At 39.5% G+C, this 27,470-nt stretch overlaps 1 protein-coding gene across 1 annotated transcript; it reads right to left on the bottom strand.

Moving 5' to 3' along the window:
- Positions 1-268: 268 nt before the first annotated feature.
- LOC135479710 (mitochondrial intermediate peptidase-like) lies at positions 269-25,872 on the bottom strand. The gene is made up of 19 exons (XM_064759612.1): positions 25,629-25,872; positions 24,611-24,784; positions 23,738-23,826; positions 21,984-22,131; positions 18,041-18,156; positions 16,801-16,857; positions 16,396-16,411; positions 15,902-16,058; positions 14,004-14,113; positions 13,477-13,529; positions 10,868-11,021; positions 9,365-9,442; positions 7,685-7,889; positions 7,286-7,356; positions 6,617-6,715; positions 4,670-4,807; positions 3,724-3,845; positions 1,656-1,729; positions 269-1,245 (listed from the first exon to the last, which is right to left on the bottom strand). The coding sequence occupies exons 1-19, from the start codon at positions 25,785-25,787 to the stop codon at positions 1,187-1,189; spliced, it is 2,079 nt and encodes a 692-aa protein (XP_064615682.1). The 5' UTR covers positions 25,788-25,872; the 3' UTR covers positions 269-1,186.
- Between the last annotated feature and the right edge of the window lie 1,598 nt (positions 25,873-27,470).

The raw sequence follows: 27,470 nt of genomic DNA, 5'->3' as shown, positions 1-27,470 counted from the left end.
TATCCGCTATAATGATCGGAGGAAACCAAGAAGAGCCCAGGGGACACCCCACAATCACCTGTAATTTCTGGCTGACCTTCCCTCCTACGAAAGGACAGGAAATATTCTGTAATAACATTCATTTCTGTGGTTAGGTACACGATATTCTTAGTGACAGGATATTCACCGTGTACTTGTGTGACTGGGGCCTCCGTGGCTCAGTTGGTTAGCACGCTAGCGCAGTGTGATGACCCAGCCATCTCTCACCAGTGCGGTCGCTGAGACCACCAATCAAATAAATCAAACAAATACAGGCGGACTAGGCAGACATTTGGTCACTCTGCAATATGATCTAGTAAGACATTCTTCATCTGTGTAGCCCAGAAATCAGTCTGCGATAATGCTGTTTGCTATTCATATGCTAAGCATATTTATCTTCACATAAAGTAATCCTTGGCCATTGAAATACAACTTCAAGGTTTATTTTTGGGCTTTTGTATCTAAAATATTGACCACCTAACTAATGTCATTTAATAAAACAACTGTATGTAAATTTTAACTTCCATTGCCAAAAAAAAACAGTGCTTTTGTTTTTTTGTGAAAAGGTTTTTAATTTTGACTTAATTCAGAAATGTCTTGGTACCACCAGCCCTTGCCTCTTCATCAAACTGCTTTAACTGTGGTGAATTTGCCTCTACACCAATAACAATAGCCATTACATGTTGTTACCTGTAGATTATGGTTGAGGGCTTGAGAAGACTTTGCTTGTGTTTTATACGCAGTTGTCTCCCAGTCACCCCAGCAGGGTGACAACATTATTCTCAGGGTTGTCAGGATATCTCGTGGGCACTCAGGGGCTGGGTGCTGTTTCCTATCTCCAGCCTATACATGTATGACAACCTCTCAGTGGCTTCTTCACTATATTACACGTAAATATCAGAAAGAAAGGTATTTCCATCTGCAGAAATTGTTTCAAAGTATAAAATGTTACCGATACTTTAAAACGTTGCTGTTGTACAAGCTGTAGATAGCAGGTTCACACTTCAATTTCAAAGGCAACTTGGTGACACTCTGACCACAGCTACTCTCTAGTGGTGCATGTTGTAGATTGCACCTTGAATAACTTATTCAAGAATGTTGACCTGTGCATGGAAGGTGGATACAACACACATCCTCTAGTCAGTTATCTCCCTATGATGCTACCTCTTCAGTTCACTGTCAAAGACTGTATTAATTTTTCAATAGTTGGTGCTTCACCCAGCATGTCTGAAATAAAAAGGTACTGTTTTGAGATATGTGTATATAAATGTAATTTTACTCTATTTTTTTCCCTTTTATTCAGTGAAGGAAAACAATAAATTAGTAATCTGCCTCCCTCAGGCAAATAACAGATCAACTTCCCCACACACAGACATACTGAATTTCCAAATGGTGCAACAAACTATTTTGCTGCAGAGGATGTCAGGTACATTTACTGACACCTATTAGCCTTTGAGTAAACCTCCTGCAATGATACCATGTAATAAATTAGATGGAAGGAGAGCGATCTCCAATTAAGAACACCCTTATAACATCCCTTCAAGGGGCTGCTAACCACTTACAATAATGAAGACTACGAAAACAGTGTTACAACATGACACCTATTAAACTAAGTTATAAACTAATGAAGGCCTCACCCTGAACCAGTAGTGTTGGGTGCTTTCCTCCTCCATGTGACAACATCTTAATCCTGTACTGCTCACCCATTTCCCTGGAAAATACAACATCAAGAAGAATTTATGCACAAAAATATTCCAAATTGATAAACAAATCCTACGACATGTGAGTACAGCAATTACATTGATACAAATAACTTTAGGTAAAGGGCAAATCATAATGGGATTAAGAATTGACGTACACATTATTGAAAATATATCTGACAATCATCATTCTTTTCTTTACATGTAATTTAGCATTTATTGTAAATAAGAACATCCAAACATTCAAAATTTAACGTAACAAACTTCATACTGTTCAAATGTGACCCATGTCAAAAAATACTGAAAATTCATGGAATGTGTAAGAGTCTCATGATTTATACAGGGAGACAAAATTCTTTAATTTTATTTCTAAAGCCTTATCCTTTGAACATTCTCAGCTGACAAGTACATCAGATAATGTTACCTTTGAACATTCTCAGCTGACAAATACATCAGATAATGTTACCTTTGAACATTCTCCGCTGACAAGTACATCAGATAATGTTACCTTTGAACATTCTCTGCTGACAAATACATCAGATAATGTTACCTTTGAACATTCTCAGCTGACAAGTACATCAGATAATGTTACCTTTGAACATTCTCCGCTGACAAGTACATCAGATAATGTTAGCTTTGAACATTCTCAGCTGACAAGTACATCAGATAATGTTACCTTTGAACATTCTCCGCTGACAAGTACATCAGACAATGTCACCTTTGAACATTCTCAGCTGACAAGTACATCAGACAATGTTACCTTTGAACATTCTCCGCTGACAAGTACATCAGACAATGTTACCTTTAATGTAAGTATTTGTAAATCTTCAGTCACATTGCACAACAAGTTACAAGTGTAAACAAGCCTCAGTACAAATCTATAATACATATACAAAATACATATACAAAATACATATACAACTGGCTGTATCAATGGTTCCCAATCACTGTGACCTGTGAGTTTTGTGACCTGTGAGTTCTGTGACCTGTGAGTTCTGTGACCAGTGAGTTCTGTGACCTGTGAGTTTTGTGACCTGTGAGTTTTGTGACCAGTGAGTTATGTGACCTGTGAGTTCTGTGACCTGTGAGTTTTGTGACCTGTGAGTTTTGTGACCAGTGTTCTGTGACCTGTGAGTTTTGTGACCTGTGAGTTCTGTGACCTGTGAGTTTTGTGGCCTGTGAGTTTTGTGACCTGTGAGTTCTGTGACCTGCGAGTTTTGTGGCCTGCGAGTTTTGTGGCCTGCGAGTTTTGTGACATGTGAGTTCTGTGACCTGTGAGTTTTGTGGCCTGTGAGTTTTGTGACCTAGGAGTTCTGTGACCTGTGAGTTTTGTGGCCTGTGAGTTCTGTGACCTGCGAGTTTTGTGGCCTGTGAGTTCTGTGACCTGTGAGTTCTGTGACCTGTGAGTTCTGTGACCTGTGAGTTTTGTGGCCTGTGAGTTTTGTGACCTGTGAGTTTTGTGACTTGTGAGTTCTGTGACCTGTGAGTTCTGTGACCTGTGAGTTCTGTGACCTGTGAGTTTTGTGGCCTGTGAGTTTTGTGACCTGTGAGTTTTGTGACCTGCGAGTTTTGTGACCTGTGAGTTTTGTGACCTGTGAGTTTTGTGACCATGCTGTTAATGGTTTACAAATTTAAGCAAAATTATGGTAGGACATATTTTGACCAAGCTGATGCACACATCGACAGACATCCATGTGACACACCAAAAATAGGCACCAACCACAAGTTTCTTAAATACTCAATGTAACCTGTAAGTTTCAGGATTCTCCTCCTGATTTACAAGGTAGGAACAAATTACAGAATCTGCGACCTAGGCAGACCAACAGATGCACAGATGGATGGACACTGATTTGACAGACCAAGTATATGCACCAACCAACGGCATCAACCGAATTAATGACTCTAACAAGCCTTCATGTTACATACATGTATATCAGCAAATTATGCAAAACATGAACCATGGATGCTTCTTGAGGGAATAACAAACGGCAATAAATAAACACACCTGTTGAACGGATCCTGTTTGAAGCATTTCTGCCAAATACTTGCGGCCACAGCTCCTGAGAGTAAATAGGCATAGTACTTGGCTCCATAACCAACCAAGTGTCCAAACCTCAAGTGCCAAGCCTATGGAATACAGAAATAAAACAGGTCTGCTTTCACTTTGGATATCCAAAAAGGCTATAATCTATACATGCAGCTTTTTATATGTAAATTATGGATCAAAATACAATTTTGTTCCTTGTTTCCTGTCTAGCGAAAGAAGACAATTAATTCTTTGAATTTTATAATTTACTTCATCTGGATGCAGAATGTCATATAATTCAAAATGGAACAGTAATATGTACTCATTTTAGAATAAAAAATTAATTGTGATTAAGCGATGAAATTACAATGTTTGTGAAACTACAGTATTTGATTTATTTATATGACTGATGTTTTACACCGTACTCAAGAATATTTCACTTATACGACGGCGGCCAGCATTATGGTGGGTGGAAACCGAACAGAGCCTGGGGGAAACCTACGACCATCCGCAGGTTGCTGGCAGAACTTGTAGTCCCTGTGATACACCTGGCTTACAGTAAACTTACCGTGTCTGGTATATAAGGTATCCTGTAGTACTGCCTCTGTACCTCCTCCATCAGTTCTGTGCTTGTTTTACCTGAGCCAGGATAGTCCCTGTGATACACCTGGCTTACAGTAAACTTACCGTGTCTGGTATATAAGGTATCCTGTAGTACTGCCTCTGTACCTCCTCCATCAGTTCTGTGCTTGTTTTACCTGAGCCAGGATAGTCCCTGTGATACACCTGGCTTACAGTAAACTTACTGTGTCTGGTATATAAGGTATCCTGTAGTACTGCCTCTGTACCTCCTCCATCAGTTCTGTGCTTGTTTTACCTGAGCCGGGACAGTCCCTGTGATACACCTGGCTTACAGTAAACTTACCGTGTCTGGTATATAAGGTATCCTGTAGTACTGCCTCTGTACCTCCTCCATCAGTTCTGTGCTGGTTTTACCTGAGCCAGGATAGTCTTTGTGATACACCTGGTCCAGCACAGCATAAAACACTTGAAGCTGAGTGTCCTGCACACAAAAGGCATTTATGTATGGAATGACACACCTGGTTTGTTCATTACATGAGAAAGTGAATTATATTTTTTGTGACCAGAAAAAGAAAAGAACAGTAACAATTACACCTGAATGGAAAATATATGTGCATAAAATAGGGACAACATTTACAATACCCAAAACTTGATTCTATGTCTTAGTAATTTGTGGGATTATATCAGTGTGTTGTTGCAGATAGGCCTGAGCTGTCCGTTGTCCCGGGACAACCAAATGGGTAGGCTCAAGTACCAAAAGCAGAAAAACTTAACTGGACAAGGAATAAGACATTTACCCAGACATGGCCATCTACACACAGCTCTCCAGATATACACAGACTTCTTTTTTCAAAACCTGATTTTGGCTACAAGGTTTCTATCGAAATAGTCGGATGGCAAAACATTCCATAAATTGAACTATTTTAATGACAGTAATGTAGCCCAATCAGTGACAGTAATGTAGCCCAATCAGCGACAGTAATGTAGCCCAATCAGCGACAGTAGCAACAATAATGTAGCCCAATCAGCGACAGTAATGTAGCCCAATCAGCGACAGTAATGTAGCCCAATCAGCGACAGTAGCAATCAGTGACAGTAGCGACAGTAATGTAGCCCAATCAGCGACAGTAGCAATCAGCGACAGTAGCAATCAGCGACAGTAGCGACAGTAATGTAGCTCAATCAGTGACAGTAGCAATCAGCGACAGTAGCAACAATAATGTAGCCCAATCAGCGACAGTAATGTAGCCCAATCAGCGACAGCAGCAATCAGCGACAGTAGCGACAGTAATGTAGCCCAATCAGCGACAGTAGCAATCAGCGACAGTAGCAACAGTAATGTAGCTCAATCAGTGACAGTAGCAATCAGCGACAGTAGCGACAGTAATGTAGCCCAATCAGCAACAGTAATGTAGCCCAATCAATGACAGTAGCGACAGTAATGTAGCCCAATCAGCGAAAGTAGCGACAGTAATGTAGCCTAATCAGCGACAGTAATGTAGCCCAATCAGCGACAGTAATGTAGCCCAATCAGCGACAGTAATGCAGCCCAATCAGCGAAAGTAGGGACAGTAATGTAACCTAATCAGCGACAGTAGCGACAGTAATGTAGCCCAATCAGCGATAGTAGCGACAGTAATGTAGCCCAATCAGCGACAGTAATGTAACCCAATCAGTGACAGTAGCGACAGTAATGTAGCCCAATCAGCGACAGTAATGTAACCCAATCAGTGACAGTAGCGACAGTAATGTAGCCCAATCAGCGACAGTAATGTAACCCAATCAGTGACAGTAGCGACAGTAATGTAGCCCAATCAGCGACAGTAATGTAGCCCAATCAGCAACAGTAATGTAGCCCAATCAGTGATAGTAATGTAGCCCAATCAGTGACAGTAATGTAGCCCAATCAGTGACAGTAGCGACAGTAATGTAGCCAGTGCAAGCTCACTTTATGCTCTAATGCCCAGTCCTTTCCAGGTCCTCACACTCGTATAAACACTCTACACCTAAATTTTATTTTGCAGCTATCAGTGTAAGGAAAAAGTTATTTTAAGTAGTTTGTGTACCTGTACTACTATTAAGTATTTAAGTTTTGCTAACAAGATTATGCATGCATTTTTAGCCCTTTTTTCACATTCACTTGGGATTTAAGCTATTTCTATTTATGTTTTTGTCAGTATATTTAAATTAATAAAATGGAAATTTATACCAGTCTTGCACTTTCTATTAATATTGAGAAAAGAGAGGTAGTACTGAATTAAATTATGAATAAATTCAATTCACGAATTACCGAAGCAGCAAACAGCTTCCTGGAATTGAACAGATTATCCACAAGATCTTTCGGGATCATATCACCAGTTTTATAATGGCGGGCAAACGACAGCACAACCTGCAGAGAAAAACCAAAAACATGGCATTTAGAAAGTTGCAGACTTAATTTCTTCAGCATCCTGATGTGACAATGAGGGATGTCTTCAGCCATGTGATAAGGCTGCTTGGACACATGGGGTGTGGGTTCAACTCTGTGGATACCACCCACCTTCTCATGATGACAATATGTGGGCAATGATGCTTGGTTGGCTTGGTTGGCTTGGTTGGCTTGGTTGGAAAGATTAACATTTGTTGTAATCTATCAATATGACATACAGGTATATATCTGTCTGTTACACATGAGACAGTTCATCCCTAACTAAATACACATACGAAAAGTTGATAGTTTACCCCAGCTTCACTGGTTTTCCTCTACAAATAAGATTGGCCACTAGCTTATATACATGTAAATTGAAAATTCTTGAGCATGGCATTTAAACAAATCAGTAAATAAGTAAGTAAACTGCACTCTGGTAAACGCATCTTGTAAACCAGGACACAAGATTCTGAAACTACTTGTGGCAATAAACTTTTATCATAGTAAACAAATTCTCCACAACTGGCTTCAAAAACATGTATCTTTTCTCACCCTTGGATCTGATGCAAAGTACTCCATGAGTACAGAAGGCACTTCTGCAAAATCCGTGGAACATCGAGTTCCTGAAAACAACAAGATACATGAGAACAAAAATAACCTACATGCACAAAACAAAGGATGGAAGTTCAACAATAATCTTCTCCTTTATAGCCAATCACGCCATGTAAATCTTCTCCTTTATAGTCAATCACGCCATGTAAATCTTCTCCTTTATAGCCAAACACGCCACGTAAATCTTCTCCTTTATAGCCAATCACGCCATGTAATAAAGATCTGACAAAGAAATTATTCAGTATCTAACAATGAAAGATCATGGTATATTTATACCTTGACAAATATAAACACTGAAATAAGATTTTAATTCAATTCTGTAAACTTAATTCTGCAAACCTGTAACATGTTGATATTTGGTCCGTCCCAGCATGCTGTGCATGGCATGTCCAAACTCGTGGAAGAGATTGTGTAGCATGCCTGGTGTGAGGAGGGAAGGAACGCTAGACTGTGGGGTGGGAAAGTTCAACATCAGCACCACCAGGGGGAGCTGGTAACTACCATCCTCACGCTCTCTGCCCCCTTGTATGGTGAAGTGACAGTCCTGGTGACAACAATGTATGGGCTGACAACAAACTTTCAAAAGAACAGTATAGTAACAATAGCATTAGACACTGTTGCGTTGCTTGATCTATCGAAGGCATTCAACCCGTAAATCACAACATCTTATTCTACAAACTGAAGCATTATGGATTCCTTGGAATATGCAAGAAATGGCTTGAAAGTTATTTATCTAATCGTTATCAATTTGTACCCCATGATAATGTCTTATCATACTCTAACAGTGTTTGTACGAAATTCAAGGAGTTTTCAAGGAGTTTTCCAGGAGTTTTTTGTCATTTTCAAGGTTAGTTTAAACATACCATGGTGCAAATTATAGACTGTATTTTAAGTCTGAATTATAGATGCTTTAATTTGCATGCATGTATATTGAATAGTACGCTTGCTTTTGCAAGAAATATCTGCCCTTCACCTCTGTAATGATGTGACACATTCTTTGAAGCATTAAAAATAGGTTTATTGGATGGAAACCTGACTTATTTCAAATTGTCTCCGTAAGGGTTTGATTCTATTTTTGGGAATTTTTTTGTAAACTCAATCAGGTACAATTATTTTGTTACAGGGGCCATACATTAAAACAATACATGAGATTGACCATGGAAGGCAGATTTAATCAAGGAATTAACTGGCATGACTGGTGCAAAAATTTTGTTTATTTATATATTTGATTGGAGTTTTATGCCACGCTCTATAATATTTCACTTTAAAGGAAAAAGACCCCTAATCGAAGTAAGCATCACTAAGTAGTCCACTTAAAACTATGCATAAATATGCTTTCATTCATTTTTTTTTTTGGATTTTTCTGAAAAGAGTAAAAGACGCTCAGACATTTGACTTCTAAGGTGGGCTTTATGACCAGACTATCAGAGGTCAGGAACTCTGACATCACAGGAAGTTTATCCAGCATTAATCACCACCCTAAATGTTCGAATAATTCTTTTTACCCATGAGTGAAAGATTACTGAAACAATGTTCCCAAAAGTTCCTTCCTTCTGGTGAATATTAGGAAAACAGGTGATGTGACGTCAGAGTTCCAAGATACCGTCAGTATGGCTCATACACCACAGATTTCGAATATCTGAATGCCTTTCAGCAAAAATGTGAAAAAATTAATGAAAGTATTTTTACGCATAGTTTTCTTTATGATGACCTTACTTCATATTTTAGCTTTGTTTTACTTTAATATACATCTATAACAGTGGCCAGCATTACCGTGGGAGGAAACTGAGTGGAGCCCGTGAGAAGCCCACGACCATCCCCATGCACGACTATAGAGGGTGCTAGCGGAATTTGAACTCACAGCGATCCGCTCAGGCAAGAGGCTCCTGGGTCATTGGGCCGGCCTGCCACGCTAACCACCTCAGCCAAGGAGGACCCATACATGTATATTATATATAAATATGTTCAATGGGAAAATAAGGTAACGGCAAAGTCCACGGCTATGTGTACATATCCTACCTGGTTAGGTTTACCAGCTCTCTCAAAAAAGTCACAGTAAATGTACCCCAGGACTCCCTCTTTCTCGTGGACCACTGCCTACAACAACAACAACAACAACAACAACAACAACATCATAGGGTTTATTAGGCAAACACTGCAGTGTAAAATGCACAACACTAAAACCCATGTTCTAACCTATTTCCACCTGTTTATGACAAGCGCTCACTTGCATCATCAGCAAAAGACATAAAATCAAAGCAAGTCTACAAGACTTCAGGTTGAAGTGAAGAGATACTTGTAGAGGTTTTCCTACCATGATCTTTGTCATCATTCATGATAACAAAAGCAGGGAGGTCATAACACCCTACCATGATCTTTATCATCATTCATGATAACAAAAGCAGGGAGGTCATAACACCCTGCCATGATCTTTGTCATCATTCATGATAACAAAAGCAGGGAGGTCATAACACCCTGCCATGATCTTTGTCATCATTCATGATAACAAAAGCAGGGAGGTCATAACACCCTGCCATGATATTTGTCATCATTCATGATAACAAAAGCAGGGAGGTCATAACACCCTGCCAGGCCTGGCACCGCGAGAACACATCAGTTTAGACAAGATGTCAGTTTATGGAGATTCTATGTGCAACAACAACAGTTACTTTGTCTTATAAGGAGCAGCACTAAAACATATATACATATACATATTTAACGTTTCTAAACATTATTTTTCACCCGGGGAATTTGTTCCATTAAAACGGCTTCCGATATCTCGACCTGTAGTTCATTGAAATTGTATTGGAAAGCTCTGTGTCAGTTTCAGGAAAGTCTAGTAAGACTGAATAAGTTCAACTTTATCGGTAGAACATTTTCACACAATGTCTCTTACTCTTAGCAGGTCGGTCAGCCATCGTTAATTCAAATAAAACATGAGAAACAAAGTGACAGAAAGAGACCATACTGCATTATTTGATATCCTGAATTGGTCAAAATGATCTCAGCTAATGATTAACACCAAGATGTCTACCAACCAAACTCAAGTCTACAAGAATGTCTCCATTAATTAGGCTAGGATGATTATCTCCCTTCTCTGACCTCTCCATTAACCAGCAGTCATTAAGGGATTGGCGGGCCAGCAGCATGCTGTGTTGGAGTACACAAGGCCAATTGACATGCTCAAGATACAATGGGGATTGAAATGGGTATTGACAATGGGGACTGAAAATGGGGATTGACCATGGGGACTCAAAATGGGGACTTAAAATGGGGATTGACAATGGGGACTGAACATGGGGATTGACAATGGGGACCGAAAATGGGGATTAACAATGGGAACTGAAACGGAGGGTGTTTATTAGATGAGTGTCTGTGTCTTGAATAAAAATAACAAATGTAGATAAATGGAGATAAAAGCTGACCAATCGGCATGGTTGGTATTCACAAGATGTCAGTAATTGAGAGGTGGCGTTGTTGCCAAGTTTTACTGTATTTCTTATAAAATCGTGAATCACCTACCAACTTGTGAACATCAAAAGACCATAGTTCTCCAGGTTCTGTTTCCACTGGCTGGAGTGACACTCCAAACAAACTGCGGAATATGTTATTGAGACCTTCCATACAACAGCCTAAAGACAAGTATGGAATAACCTCCTGTACATCTATGCTGTACCTGTTAACATAAAATACACAATATGTAACTCTTGAGACCTTCCATACAACAGCCTAAAGACAAGTATGGAATAACCTCCTGTACATCTATGCTGTACCTGTTAACATAAAATACACAATGTGTAACTCTTGAAACCTTCCATACAACAGCCTAAAGACAAGTATGGAAAACCTCCTGTACATCTATGCTGTACCTGTTAACATAAAATACACAATATGTAACTCTTGAAACCTTCCATACAACAGCCTAAAGACAAGTATGGAATAACCTCCTGTACACCTATGCTGTACCTGTTAACATAAAATACACAATATGTAACTCTTGAAACCTTCCATACAACAGCCTAAAGACAAGTATGGAATAACCTCCTGTACATCTATGCTGTACCTGTTAACATAAAATACACAATATGTAACTCTTGAAACCTTCCATACAACAGCCTAAAGACAAGTATGGAATAACCTCCTGGACATCTACGGTGTATCTGTTAACATAAACACACAATATGTAACGGTTGAGACCTTCCACACAGCAGTCTAAAGACAAGTATGGAACAGCCTCCTGTACATGCATGATGTAAAATACAAAGTATGCTAATATTACAATCTTGCCTGTACATGTAACAGTCATAAACAACAACGACACTGTCATCTACTTATCACACTTCATCTAATGAGGCAAACAGGTTATTTGTACAAAACTAATCATTTGATTTGACTTGATTTGTTGTTTAAGGCCAGACTCAAGAACGTTTCACTTCAACAATGGCGGTCAGTTTTACTGGCAGAGGAAACTTGAGAGTCCGGGGTAAACCACCAATCTTTGGCGAGATACTCACCAACTTTTCCACACGACATACAGTTATGCACACTATGCTAGTGGAAGAGAGGTAATGCTCGCCGAATGTAAGACGCAAACAGTCACAAGAGCCGTAGACTGCTTATTGTCGCCAAGGCCCAATAAGCAGAGAAGAGTCCACGACTGGTTCTGAACCTGCACCAAGTGACAATCATCACCATGGAATGGAGCTTTCTACTGTCAGCCAACAAACTTCAATGGTTTCCATCATGTTTGCTTAACGACTGCTCACAGGCTTTTTCTTTACAAACACATCTTAGAAGCACAACATTATACATCAGTAATTCTTGTTTCTTATTGGTCAACATGGTCAATACACTGTCACATGATACTCCGCAAAACCTGATGAGCAATGAGAGCAGGCTTAAGCAGAGTAATATCCCCCATTCTTGAGGCAATAGCTCATGATCTTGAGCTTTTATTCTTTTGCAATTATTAGGAAATGTCACCTTAGGGGAAGTGATATTTAGTGGCCGAAGATCACCAGTTAACATGTCAAGCTGAAGAGATCTCATCCCACTGCATCTGCACTATCTGTGTAATACTGTACAGAGAAGAGAGCACTCAGGTAATCAGCTTAAAGGCACGTGAAGTATATGTCAGAGGAAAGACCATTAAATACTGTCCAGCAAACAAGTTTGATTTTTGTTTTTTTTTTTTATTTTTTCCAACTGATAAAATTCTATAGCGGTCTGTTGTGACCCAGAGGGTATCAGTGATGCAACATCCATAAATTTTTTCGTGAAATATTTTGTGTCACAGTCCATACAGCGAATGCATTCATTGATCTACATGTACAGTATATACATTTAGAATGAGGAAATTTATTTGATTTATTTATTTAATTGGTGTTTTACGCCACACTCAAGAATATTTCACTTATACGATGGCGGCCAGCATTATGGTGGGAGGAAACCGGGCAGAGCCCGGGGGAAACCCACGACCATCTGCAGGTTGCTGGCAGACCTTCCCTTGTACGGCTGGAGAGGAAGCCAGCATGAGCTGGACCTGAATTCACAGCGACCGCATAAGTGAGAGACTCCTGGGTCATCACGCTGCGCTAGCACGATAACCAACTGAGCCACGGAGGCCTCCTAGAATGATGAAATCAAGCGATGTATGTATGTTAAGTGATAAACATATGATGTGAGGTCGCTGGTCCCAATATGGTCTTTTATATACAAAGAATCCAAAGTTCAAAAAAGCAATTTTCTGGGTTAACAAAATTACTAAAAAAACAAATCAAACTATTTGTATGGACAGATTTTAATGGGCTTTCATCTGACATGTGTACTTCATTTGTAGTTTTCTTTGCTTTTAAGACTGAGCTGTAAATGATGTAATTTCTGAACCTCTACACATGTTTGCAAGCATATTGTTATGTATGCAGACATTATTCTGTGTAGGACGATAAAAATTATATTTTTTGTGAAGCTCTGAAAATGGCCAACTTAACCAGTGTAGTTTTAATGTGTCTCAAGAGTCAAATTAAAAACATGCATACTTGTACATTGTACTGAAACTTGATCTTTCATGTTCAAAATGAGGATGAAGTAGGGTATAAACAGGCTCTGCTTAGCCTTTCCTATGGACTTACCTGTGCTGTCTTATCTGTGCACTGTAGTAAGGCTGATCCCATGGCTTTAAACCCTGAAGAAAAACCCAGCAAAATCTATAGGTTCAACATATAACATTCATGTACACAGGCGCCAAAGTGAAGGGTTGTGTCCAGTGTCATTCAATAAGTATTCCACATATTACTAGGCAAACACAACGGGAATAATTAAAAACACAAACTGAATGCAACCACTGTGAAAAACACAAATGCATGTATATATGGTATTAGATCATCATGATTCTCATCTCAGCAAAATGACCCAGGCGCATCTCACCAATGTGACTGCTATGAGTTCAATGCTGACTTCCTATTTATTCAGATATGGGAAGGTTTGCCAGCAATCTGCAGCTGGTCATGGGTTTTTCCCTGGCTCTGTTCGTTTTCCTTCCACCATAATGCTGGCTGTCGTTGTATAAGTGAAATATTCTTGAGTATGGTGTAAAACTCCAATCGAATAAAAATAAAAAATGGAATAAAATGAAATAAATGAATAGATGTACATGTACCTCACTGGCTCTGCCCTCTAAAGATTTGGCAGCTAAAATTTCAGCGTAATCTCTGTCGGCTGATTCTCTGATGGCTTCTGAAAGTTTATCCAGGAAAAGTCTAGCATTATCTGCAAGAAAAAGAAAATAAAAATATTCCCTTGAAACGGCAGGGGTTATCTGACTTGACTCCTCTGAAGCCATCCGATGACAAAGGTGAGCATCAAGTGAGTGATGCTGACATGGAGGAGCTTATTCCAGGCAGTGTGGAAATCCTTTCACAACCTCTAACATGGCATGTTATTAGTGTATAAATACAAGCGCTCAAAGTACAAGGTCATGATCCAACGAAGCATGTTAAACTCTGCACATACTGTTTAATATAAGATGCAGACACACTATCCATAACCAAAGCAATTGTATTCCTTTTTCTTCACATTTACAGATTTGTGTACAGTATTACTGAATTTATTTTTTTATTTATTTGATTGGTGTTTTATGTCGTACTCAAGAATATTTCACTTATACGACGGCTGCCAGCATTATGGTGGGAAGAAACCAGGCAGAGCCCGGGGAAAAGCCACGACCATCCACAAGTTACTGACAGACCTTCCCGCGTACGGCAGTATTACTGAAGGACACTGGTTAGATATACCTGTGAGCTGTTACATGGCTATAAATAGGAATATTCTGTGATCCAAAAACTTTTCTTTAATTAACATGTAGATAATTCATGACCAAATAGACTGAAAGCATGAGCTAATTTTAGTCATGTGTTGTTGTTGAATTGGGGTGATTTAGCTGGTGACTATTCACACATTACTGGTTATCAGAAGATGCTTTTAATTAACCTCTGAAGTTTGGTGTGTAAACATAGAAGATAGACTTTTAGAAGAACTTGGCTGACATTAAAATAACACTTTTGATGCTAACATCTATTTTGATGGATTTCTGAAGCGAATTGTCATGACTGTAATAGTTAGATGTACATAAGCCCTTAACCACACGTACTTCATGTATCATGACAGGGTTTGAGGGAATCCATAACTTCACAGAAAACACTAAAGAGGCACAACAAGGTGGATGAATAATACAGAATAAAGCAATGAGTGTATCAATGAAAAATGCTAAACTTCAAGCAAAATACAGTAATTCAATATTTATAGCAATATGCTACTACCATGGAAATCTCTTTAAGAGAAATCGGGAAAACTGATTGAGTGAAGGCCTATCACTATTAACACACTAGATTCACATGTACACTTTGATCAATGCATTATTTATTTATTTACTTGCTTTAACGATTATCTACCAAAGCATTTCTACTTAAAACTTCACTGGCTACTTTTGAACACAAATATTGTATCATATATCATATAATAAACTTTTTTTTTTTTAAACAGTACACTCATGTTAAACCAAGAAATCTACAGGGTAAAATGACTAGCACTAGTAGCAGGTCATTGCTTCAGCATACATTCTTGACAAAGAATTACATTAATGAACATGCATTTATAAAGATATCGATACAAGCTCCACAGAGCACACGTTAGGTTTCTGAAGCCACGGGACTCATGTTTGCAAATGACCCATGCTTTCTTAATGATAATCTTAACTGTTGCTCAACACCACCCTGTTTTGCAGTCATTTCAATCTGTCACAGCCAGAAATTTGATTTGTCTCATGGGATTTTCATTTACGTCATGCTTTGGATCAAAAGACAGTTTAATGTGACCCATTTCCTGTCAAGCCAAAACAGACTGAAAACAACGGACTGATCCTCAGGTTATAAAATGACTGGCCTTTCCTCAATCTTGCAACTTCTTGCAAAATTCTGAGGCTCTTGTGAAATTTCTGCAGAAGTCAAACACCGTTTCCACAACTTCACATGTTCCCTCAACCGTTTGCGTTTCACACACCTGGATTTTCCAGCATTGTCCCTTTGAGCTCCCGGTGGGCATAGGTTGGGTAGCCCACCAGCTGCGCCATCTGGTGGCGGGCAAGCAGTAATGCATCTAACAGCTCTATCTGGTGGGGATCGGGGTACAGATAAATGCGGTAAGCAGCTTCTCGAACCTTTAGTAAAATCAGATATACAAGTAACATTATTAATAAATGCATATGTGTCTGTATGTAATACATATATGTATACTGTGTCAGCCTGAAGAGGCTTTTGGTATAATTTAGGCCACAATAAATGTTCTTTCATTATCTCAGCGCAAACCTATCTTAATTTCAGACTTAATACATACGCTGTGAACATTGGTAGATAGATAGATAAACAAAAATATTGAACAGATCTGAAGACATGTAGAACAGACGTAAATAACTGACACACAGACAAAAAAGAGACAGAACAGACACACAGAACTGACAGTCTGACACAAATTACACAAAGACAGACAGAACTGACACACAGACAGACAGAACTGACACAGAACAGACACATAGAATTGACAGTCTGACACAAATGACACACAGACAGACAGAACAGACGCACATATAGACAAAACTGACACACAGACTAACAGAACAGACAGACAGAACTGACACATGGACTGACAACTGCTACAGACAGACAGAACTGACACACAGACGGACAGAACTGACACACAGTCAGACACAAATGACACACACACCAACAGAACTGACACACAGACAGACAGAACTGACACACAGACAGACAGAACTGACACACAGACATACAGAACTGACACACAGACATACAGAACTGACACACAGTTAGTCGGACCTAACACAAGTGACAGACAGAACATACACAGACAGATATAAAATGAGTATTCACTTGCCAGGTCACTTAAAATGTTCAGAGAAGAGACCAGTCACTGTGATGTTTTCCCCTTCCTGACTGAACCTACGAGAGGAAAAATACAACTTTTGGTTATCAGCAAGTACATGTGTATATCATATACATACATGCATTTATTAGTGTAACTGGGGTTTTATTAGTGTAACTGGGGTTTTATTAGTGTAACTGAGGGCTATTTCTGCCACACTACAATAATCTGGGCCAGTTTCAAGAAGTATTGCCCTTGGAAAGTTGCCCTTGACACACACGCTACATGTAAGTGCCCTTCATATACCAAAACCAAACCGTGACATCTTACATGAAGTACATGTGGTTAAGGACGTATGTACATCTAACTATTACAGTCATGTATGCTTCATACATCCAGGCCAGGCTTGTAGATGGAGTATTAAAGGAGCCTGGAGAAAACCACCACATCTTGGCACATATGACTACTTGACAAAATTTTCTGACATAAGGCAGCATCTGATTGGGTGACCAGAGCCAATCAATCAAATACACGTTGACCCTCACCATATCTTTGCACTCTAATTGCTTCTAGACTGTTTAAATACAGAAACCAACACGAAGAGACCTGAAGATGCATTAGCTAGATTTGATTGATTGATTGGTGAGAGGAGGCTGGGGTGCCTGGGGGTAAACCACACACATTTGCCAGGTACCTCATGAAACTCATAAGCCTATAGCCAGAGCTGGATTCAAACATGCGAGCTTTAGAAACTGATCAAGGCGTTGACAGTCCTGACACATGATCATGAAGATCTCTTAGACTTTAAGTCAGGCTTAGATGTAAGTCTTAACTTCAAAACAGTTTACTGTGCTTAAACTGTGACTTCCTTAGCCTTATCAGTGTTTATAGTAAGGATTTTTATCACTGTCTGACTGTGTGTCAGTTGTGTCTATCTGTGTGACAATTCTGTTTGTCAGTGCAAGTTCTGTCTGACTGTGTGTCTGTTCTGTCTGTCTGTGCATCAGTTCTGTCTGTCAGTGTGTCAGTTCTATTGTCTGTGTATCAGTTCTGTCTGATTGTGTGTCAGTTTCTGTCCATCTGTGTGTCAGTTCTGTCTGTCTGTGTGTCAGTTCTGTCTGTCTGCATGTCAGTTCAGTCTGTCTGTGTGTCAGTTCTCCGTCTGTCTACGCCAAGATTTTTGTTCTGCGAACAGACTGGTGGATGTGCTGTAAGGAGTATGAACATGAGCTGGTGCGGGAGTGTTCGTACGGCACTCACACAGATCTGAGATTCTCTGGAAGCTTGGATTTGTGAACAGAACAAGGTTTCTGTGAGCCATGCTGGAAGTAGTGACCCAACAGCAGGATGTTCTCCTTCAATGTTACAAATTCTTCCTCTGAAACAACATCATGGAACACATGATTTACATGTACTTTATTACTTACGTATGGCAATCATGACAATCATGACAATCCAGGCAATCATGACAATCATGATGATCGTGACATTCAAGGCAATCATGATGATCGTGACATTCAAGGCAATCATGACAATCATGACGATCGTGACAATCAAGGCAATCATGACAATCATGACGATCGTGACATTCAAGGCAATCATGACAATCATGACGATCGTGACAATCAAAGCAATCATGACAATCATGACGATACCTTAGTCAAGTGTGCATCACGCATCTGTTTTAAAACTTGGTGAGCACTCATCTGTATTAAAGGTTGGTGAGCACACATCTGTACTAAAGATTGGTGAGCACTCATTTGTATTAAAGTTTGGTGAGCACTTTTATGTATTAGAGGTTGGTGAGCACACATCTGTATTAAAGGTTGGTGAGCACAACTCTGTATTAAAGGTTGGTGAGTACACATCTGTATTAAAGGTTGGAGAGCACTCATTTGTTTTGAAGTTTGGTGAGCACTCTTATGTATTAGAGGTTGGTGAGCACACATCTGTATTAAAGGTTGGTGAGCACACATCTATATTAAAGGTTGGTGAGCACACATCTGTATTAAAGGTTGGTGAGCACTCATTTGTATTGAAGTTTGGTGAGCACTGTTATGTATTAGAGGTTGGTGAGCACACATCTGTATTAAAGGTTGGTGAGCACACATCTGTATTAAAGGTTGGTGAGCACTCATCTGTATTACAGGATGGTGAGCATTCACTTGTATCATCTAATCACTCTACAGTTTAAAAGCAAAAAGCCTCTGAATAAAGTTCCAATCATCTAAAATTTTTTCAGCAATTATTTATTTGCAGATATCAGGCTTGATTCAGCCCAATATTTCCTCATGTTAGCTTTATATCTACTGCATATCTGCACTTTGCTCTAATGGTAAAAGTACAGGCAACAGTCCACAAGGTCTTCGGTTCAAACCCTACCAAGATTGACTTGTCAATATTGGTGATGTAAGCAGAGTTGGTGAGGTATCTTACATACTCTGTAGCAGGCTTTGAACAAGGGCAGAGCACCACACCACAAACATTCTGCAGATCATCTAAGGCTCCACTTAAAGGATTAGCATCAAGACTTATCATTCATTCATCATTAGCCACCCATGTTTATACTGATAAAATGAGTGTAAAAAATATTCAAAAACACTCGGTTATCTCTGTCGAGTAAGTCCAACATTCAATTTACAAGCTGTCAGAGCTTCGCTATTTAGTTCAGTGTTACAAAAAGGTGCAAGAGTGACAACAAGCATATTCAAATTTTTCCACGAAACGGTTTGATGTTCTGCATACAGTTGTAAAAACAGGGCATTGAAGAGTTAGTTTTTTTCAAGCTTGTAGACAATTTGGCCCTAAGGAAGGTGTAGATTGACGACACAAGACGAAAGGATTTTGTACACTCCTAAAACAGTCGCATCAGCTCTTCCCATTTTACAGCTGATAGCTACGAGGGGAATACAGCTGAACTTCAACAATGGCACCTGCACACAGTAAATAATATTAACTGAACTAAAAACTGATCATAAAATTAGAACACTACTGTATTTCTATTATTCATGACTATAAGTGGAGCCCCATGAGAATATACTATTCGGAATGCCGACAATAACATATACCTGTCATGTTGGTAGTTGTACACTCATCGCATACAGGTTCCAATTTAGAATCCCTCAAGGAATAAAATATTTATTGTCAAGCAGACAGAGGGAAAGAATAGTATATTAAATCTTAAATCTTAACATAAACACCTGAAATGTACAGTGTAATATAGGATAAAGCTATAGCTTATCAATCCATATTGCCAGAGCGGTTAGAAATGCTATCAGAACTTCAATGTTGTCCGCTATGGGTTCAAACTCATACAACAGTATATTTGCTTCTGTGTAGCTAAAATCTATCTCGAAAGTAAGGTTGTTTTGAAACAAATTCCCAGGTTATTTACAGGCCATAGGCCGGTTTCATGAAGTGTACTTAGTGTTAAGTATCCTTTAGCTAAGTGCATTTTTATATCTCTACAACATATGTTGCCATGGTAGTTAAGGGCTTACTTAACTAAGTGAGCTTCATGAAACCGGCCCCAGCCAGACCACCTATGACATCTGTATGAGGGCACACTTTTGAAGTTAAGCTAAGGCAGTAAATCTGTTGTTTTTTTATTTCAAGTGATTATTATGTTTTTCAGAAGCCATCCCGGTAACATATTGTCTTAATGAGTTATACTCATTATAATTACCACCAATAGCTAAATCTGGACACAAAATTCCTTTGATTTATTCATTTATTTATCTGATTGGTGTGTTAGGCCGTACTCAAGAATATTTCATTTATAAGACGGCAGCCAGCATTATGGTGGGAGGAAACCGGGCAAAGCCCGGGGGAAACCCACAACCATTTGCAGGTTGCTGGCAGACCTTCCCACGTATGGCCGAAGAGGAAGCATGAGCAACTCACAGCGACCGCATTGGTGAGAGACTCCTGGGTCATTACGCTGCGCTAGCGCGCTAACCAACTGAGCCACGGAAGCCCCTCAAAATTCCTTTGAGTCATCCCCACTCATCCTGCTCACAGTGCCAATTGTGACTGACTGAGGATCTGACATGGTGATCTCTTGATTTTCCGTCCGCACTTCTGGCGCTGGATGAAAGGGAAATTCCCTCCAGTCCAGATGTAGGTAGTGCTTGTATTCCACTCTGTTACACCAAGGAGCTTGGTCTGCTCACTGCACTTAGGCTTCACATATCCCAGCAATGTAGGAACCCCTCCCCAGTTAATGTTGTGAAAATGGCAAATTCCCCGAGGCTATATCCACAGATTTGAGAAGAACTTAACTTACGACCACACAAATGTTATACGACCCTGTTATACTGAACTTCTGCCCACTATGAGAGCTGTCAGAAAAATAGGTATAGTTAGCAGGAACGTATGAATTTGGTAAAACAAACATTGCCAAGCACAAACGAATTGTTCAGGTGCGATGACAAAAACAGGGGACGAAAACATAGAAATTATGCCAAAGTCAGACAAAAGAGTCTGAAACCTTATTTCCAAATTTGGATTTTTTCTTTCAGGAGGAAAGATTATTTGAAAATACTTTTGTATGGTGGGTAATTGTGACCAAAATTTGGTATGTATCATCTTTGCTTAATAACATTCTAAATAAGGATGAGATGGATAGCTAATAAATTTATCTGAATGTAAATGTGTTGCTTATATCCAAACCCATCCCTTTAATCTGAATTATAATAATATTTATTATTATACTAAAAAAATATAACGATGATCAAAATCCAGGTTGAACAAATCTGTTACATGTAGCTGAGAAACCAAATTCTAGTGCAAATATATTTATTAAACATATGCTACATCCTCATTTATAACATTATTAAACAAAGACAATATATACCAAGAGGTGGTCCCAAATACCCACCATACAAAAACTATTTTTAAGTGATTTTTTCTTTTTAAAGAAAAATTGAAAAAAATACTGACAACCATATTTACACCTAACTATTCGCACTGTTTCATTCAAACTTTTGTTTTTATGCAATTTTGATGTTTTCTCCAGTTTTAAAGTCTGCATACAGATATATACAGTACCTAGCCCTGGATGATAATGAACTCTGACTAGACACAAACATCAGTAAACTGAAACAAAAATGGGTACACAGGCCATTTAGCTGACCCAGTTTACAGAATTAAAGTGCATACAATGTCCTATATGTGACCATGTTTTGGAAAACTACACTGGTACCTTGCTTTCTTCCAGATGGATACCACTTTGTTCAAAGTCAAACAAGAACAATTTAGTCACTCTGTTGTCTACGTCATCTGTAGGAACCTTGTCGCCATTTTCTATCACAGACTTCAGAGAAGTGTACAGCTCAGTGTTTGTGTTCAGCCTGAAGAAGGGAAAAACAGAATTTCTAAACACCGATTACACCAGTGATGAAATGCATTATACAAATTCTTGTACTGGATAATCATTCATTCATAGTGACGTAAAATGTCATTTTCACAAGTTTTTCACTCATATGCTGAAGGTCAGTGTAAACATAACGAACACTCAAAATCAGATGACAATACATAATGGACGCGAAGCATAGTTTTGTATTAACTCTCATGTTATTTAGATAATGTTTTCACCACTATCGGTGAATGAGTAAACATGTTTGTGCGAGTAAAATGACAAATGCCCGGATGTCCGCGGTCTCAAATATTTATTTATTTATTTGATTGGTGTTTTACGCCGTACTCAAGAATATTTCACTTATACGACGGCGGCCAGCATTATGGTGGGAGGAAAATGGGCAGAGCCCGGGGGAAACCCACGATCATCCGCAGATTGCTAGCAGACCTTCCCACGTACGGCCAGAGAGGAAGCCAGCATGAGCTGGACTTGAACTCCCAGCGACCCGCGGTCTCAGATAGATGTATTCACAGGAGGTCAGGTTATTCCTAGTTGAGTGTGCTCACTGTGGTTTTATCAGTTTATAGCTTTCACCCCTCTCAGACTACTCACACTGGGTGGCCCATGCAGTCATAACCAGCTGGGCATAAAAAATAACTCATTTTAACTCATTTGTATTATTGTTATCACTTACACGCGAGTACCTGTATCTGAAATTTTGCGAGATTTGTTTTTCTTCTCATCTTAAAATCACTCACCTTCGAATATGTAGGGGAGAGATTTTTCACTCTTGTGAACACTCACCATGGGAGTTTTAGGTGCACTATTTTTAGCTCTATTATAACTTATAAAAAGACATGGACTGCATGTAGCATGGAATATGTGGTATAAAATGAGAGTGGTTGAAACATGGTCATTTGCTGAAACTGTACTGTGTGGAAGTGTGTAGGAAAACTGCACCGGGTGGAGTGTGGAAATGTGTAGGAAAACTGCACTGTGTGGAGTGTGGAAATGTGTAGGAAAACCGCACTGTGTGAAGTGTGGAAGTGTATAGAAAAACTGCACTGTGTGGAGTGTGGAAATGTGCAGGAAAACTGCACTGTGTGGACTGTGGAAGTGTGAAGGAAAACTGCACTGTGTGGAGTGTGGAAGTGTGTAGGAAAACTGCACTGTGTGGAGTGTGGAAGTGTGTAGGAAAACTGCATTGTGTGGAGTGTGGAAGTGTGTTGGAAAACTGCATTGTGTGAAGTGTGGATGTGTGTTGGAAAACTGCACTGTATGAAACGTGGGTACAGTGTGTACTGCACTGTAAGGAGTACGTAACTGTGAAAATTGTAGTTGGTGAAACGTGGAAAACAAAAAGAAAAGATAAAACAAAAAAAGTTGGAAAAAATTCAAAGCAGAGCATCCCCACATGTGCATGGATATGTACTTCCATCCATTCTATATTTTTCTGAACTTCCTACCTGGCAACTGTGATGACCTGAATACTTCCCCATCTGACCTAGTAAATCTATAAATTTCAAACAATTCAGATTTTAATAACTATGTGCAACTTCCCATCTTTATTGGCCAGTGAACTAAAAAAGAGTTCTTACTTTTCCACCAGTCTGGAGAGGCTGACACAGGCTTCCTCAGCAGCGTACCTATAGCTCTCCTCTGGATGAGTGGTTCGCACAAAGTCAGACTGAAACAGTGCATGGACAACATCAACAACGCACTTTACTTACTTGTTTACTGGTACATGTATCAAGGTTTCCATTATGTTTAATTCAAATTATTTATTTATTTGAACTGTGTCACACTCGAGAACATTTTACTCACATGGCCCTGATCAGTTCTATAGGAGGTGAAAACTTGCTTGGATGCTTGGAGTGTATGGATTAAACCACAGGCTTTTGGCAAGTAACTGGCCAACTTTCCCACAAGAGATGTACAGATATATGCCAGTCATAGGTGGAAGGAAAGTGTGTCCAACAAACATCAATGACGCAGTTCCATCCATGGATTTATTTATTCATTTGATTGTTGTTTTATGCCCTACTCAAAAATATTTCACTTACACCACAATGGCCGCATTAAGGTGGGAGGAAACTAGGCAGAGCTCGGGGTAAACCCACGACCATCTGCAGGTTGCTGACAGACCTTCCCACATAAGGCTGGAGATGAAGCCAGCATGAGCTGCATAACTCACAGAGACTGCATTGGTGAGAAGCTCCAGGGTCACTGCACCACGCTGGCACCCTTATCACCTCGGTCCGGCCATGGACACCCAGTGTGTCTTAATTGATATGTTGAAAGATACGCATTTCAGCCACATGGCAACAACCCAGTCTCTATTATTCATTAGATCTATCAGTTTCAAATAAAAGTAAAACCATTAGTATAAATTAATTATTTAATTGATTTTTTTCATTTGTATGTTGTGCTTGCACGTCAAAATTTTGTACCATATACATGTATGTATTTACCATATCTGCTACACGGCACAAGGCATCAGACAGCTGATCAAACACTTGTACTATTTTGCGCTGTCTGTTTGGTGACACAGCCTCCTTGACCAGGTAATCCACTTCATTCTGAGCCTTCTGATTGAGGCTGTAAAAGCCTGTGTGGTCCAGTAGCTCTGGTATCCCAAATAAACCCTTCACAAAGAGAACAACAGAGATCATACACTGTAAATGTCGTACTCAAGTATATTTCAGCCTGAGTGAAACCTACAGCCATCCATAGGTAACTGGCAGACCTTCCCAGGTACAACAGGAAAGGAAGCTAGCATGAGCTGGACTTGGTAAAAGGATAAGTAATTATGTATCACTATCAATCGCTAACCAATATTGATCCAAGACTATTACACTATACTCACTGTCATGGGAGAAGGAAATAGACATGTTCTTTCCAGTAAATCCTACCCTTTGGTCAGTTGCATTTATTTATTTATTTATTTATTTGATTGGAGTTTTATGCCTTACTCCAGAATACCAGGGGCCTCTGTGGCTTAGTTGGTTAGCACGCTAGCGCAGCGTAATGATCCAGGAGTCTCTCACCAATGTGGTCGCTGAGTTCAAGTCCAGCTCATGCTGGCTTCCTCACGGGTCGTATGTGGTCTGACAGCAACCTGCGGATGGCTGTGGATTTCCCCCAGAAACACTTGCCAAAGGTCAGTGGTTCATTTTGCTTTCCTTCACCCATAAAACTGAGCACCATCATGTACGTGGAATATTCTTGAGTATGCTTTAAACAACAACCAAATAATTATAAATTAATATATCTGACATTATTGAGTAAGATGATCAAACTGAAGATCTCACACTGAAGGTCAACAAGGCCCCATGGGTGGGGGAATCTCCAATTCTCTGACCAAGCAGTTGAAAGGCTAGTACCTCTAACCACTAGATCACAGTTTGCTCCTTTATGACTGGATGAACATATGAGAATGAACCAGATGATCTCCTGTGGGGTTCAGACCCACACCAACCACCAACATACCACTTTGTTCTTTAGTATTCTCAGGCCTAGCCTGCTGGAACGCTTTGTGTTGAAGGCTGTTGCCAATGACGACCATGTGGAAACTTCTCTGTACTTCTGATCAATGCCATGGCGTAACCATGGGAAACAAAAACATCTCCTCAATGGGACAAGCTTCATGCCGTGGTCCAAAAGTTTAAAGTTCGATGTGGTAAAGATTCTCTGTGTGCATCATGGGTCCACCATCATGACATCAATGGACAAGCTTTCTGCAAAGCAAGAGTTTTAGACATGAACACATCAGAGGGAAAACTGCAAACCAGTTTGCTATGGCATGTGCAAGATCTATGTGTGATGACGTTTTCCTCGGTATTTAAAGAGTGTGGGCTGGCTGCCTCAGGAAACTTAAGGAGTAAATTAGGGAAGGAAAACAGTTAGCTAGCTGGAGTACATCATTATCGAAGGGATTTATTAAGCAAGCTTAGAATTAAAAACTTCATGACCTGTCACAAGGAGCAAGGAGAGAAACACAGCATGACAAGCAGTGAGTTTTACAACTTTTCAACACTGTTTCATACTGTGATGAGGCTTACAGCACATTAGCATATTGTGAGCATGCAAGCCTGACTCCAAGCCACAAAATGGAAGTTCTGTGTAACTGCAGTTATTGACAAATTCATAAAACTGTCTTTTTGTTTTGTTTTTTTAAGTAAAATAAGCAGCCAATACACATAATCTTGGCTTCCTCAAATGTACATTGCAATTCAGCAAGATAAAACGTCTTTCCTCCTTTAATCTGTAAATTATTTTTACGAGACTTTTAAGAGGATGTTTGGCCAATGAATGCTTTTAGCTCCTAGTCGCCCTTTCACACTTACTGTACAGAGTGAGGCGAGAAAGGTTATCTTTAGTTCAGCATGGAAAATAGTAAAACCTGGTATACAGCATGAGCGGGATAATAAACTGTCACTCCATTTGTTTTTTCTTCTTATTTTTTTGTTTGTTTGGACAGTTTACAAGTACATGAACATTATAATGATGTTAACATTTAGCTAGTTTATAGGGGGGTTACCACATGACCAGTACAACAGAGGTTAGAAAAAGCAAATTCTACTTGGAGAGAAAGGTCTACAATGCTGTGTGTACTGTTGTCAGTTTATGGATGAACAACTTATTAAGACTTAATATATGTTTCATTGTAATTATAATTCAGACAGTATGGGAAATTATCTGAGCATTGGATGACATGGCTTGAGTGGCGTTAGGTTAATTTGTTATGTTTTATAGTCTCAGATTGCTCTGACATTAAATTTGGCAAAATTTTCTTCGATCAAGGACCGGTGGTTTGGGGCCATGCATTGCCAAACAAAGTTTTGCCAAATCTCGGACTATCTTTTATCACTAATCTCTTCTCATAGTTGTCTTAATCTGGGTATAGCTGGTTGCACTATACATTTTAGAATTACACAGCAGCAGTTGGCTTCATGGATGGAGGAAACCAAACCGCCCAGAGTAAACCTTCAACCTAGTTACTTACAGGTTTAAACAGCTACACCTGTGTGGTCGCCTGCTTACAATCTCCCTCAGTCCCACAAGCAGTGAAAGCATGGGGAATATACAATTTCCCTGTCCTAGCCCGGGTTTGAACCTGCGCCTCATGTGTTGCAGGAGCTAAGGGACAAGCTCCTCTAACCACTACACCACTACACCTGCTACCTATCTCTGGGTATCTAAGGATAAAATTTACATGACATCCACAGCTGAAGGCGCTGGGTATATAAAAATATATATATACATTGTTTTATTTGAAGCTATAACGACAGCCACTCCATGGGTACAGGTATATGTATATACCCTAATTCC

The sequence above is a fragment of the Liolophura sinensis genome, chromosome 12 (assembly GCF_032854445.1).
Source record: "Liolophura sinensis isolate JHLJ2023 chromosome 12, CUHK_Ljap_v2, whole genome shotgun sequence".
Lineage (NCBI taxonomy): Eukaryota > Metazoa > Mollusca > Polyplacophora > Chitonida > Chitonidae > Liolophura > Liolophura sinensis.
The sequence above is the reverse complement of the archived record's forward strand: the minus strand, read 5'-3'. Positions and strand labels throughout refer to the sequence as shown.

What these genes read in the sequence shown, in the direction of transcription:
- LOC135479710 (XM_064759612.1), bottom strand. Translation starts at nt 25,787, where the DNA reads ATGAAGCTTGTCCCATTGAGGAGATGTTTTTGTTTCCCATGGTTACGC. An exon ending in CCAGAGAATCTCAGATCTGT is followed by an intron (nt 16,858 to 18,040) that starts GTGAGTGCCGTA and finishes TTCCTCTCGTAG; the next exon opens with GTTCAGTCAGGAAGGGGAAA. An exon ending in GCACAGATAAGACAGCACAG is followed by an intron (nt 11,022 to 13,476) that starts GTAAGTCCATAG and finishes TTATGTTAACAG; the next exon opens with GTACAGCATAGATGTACAGG.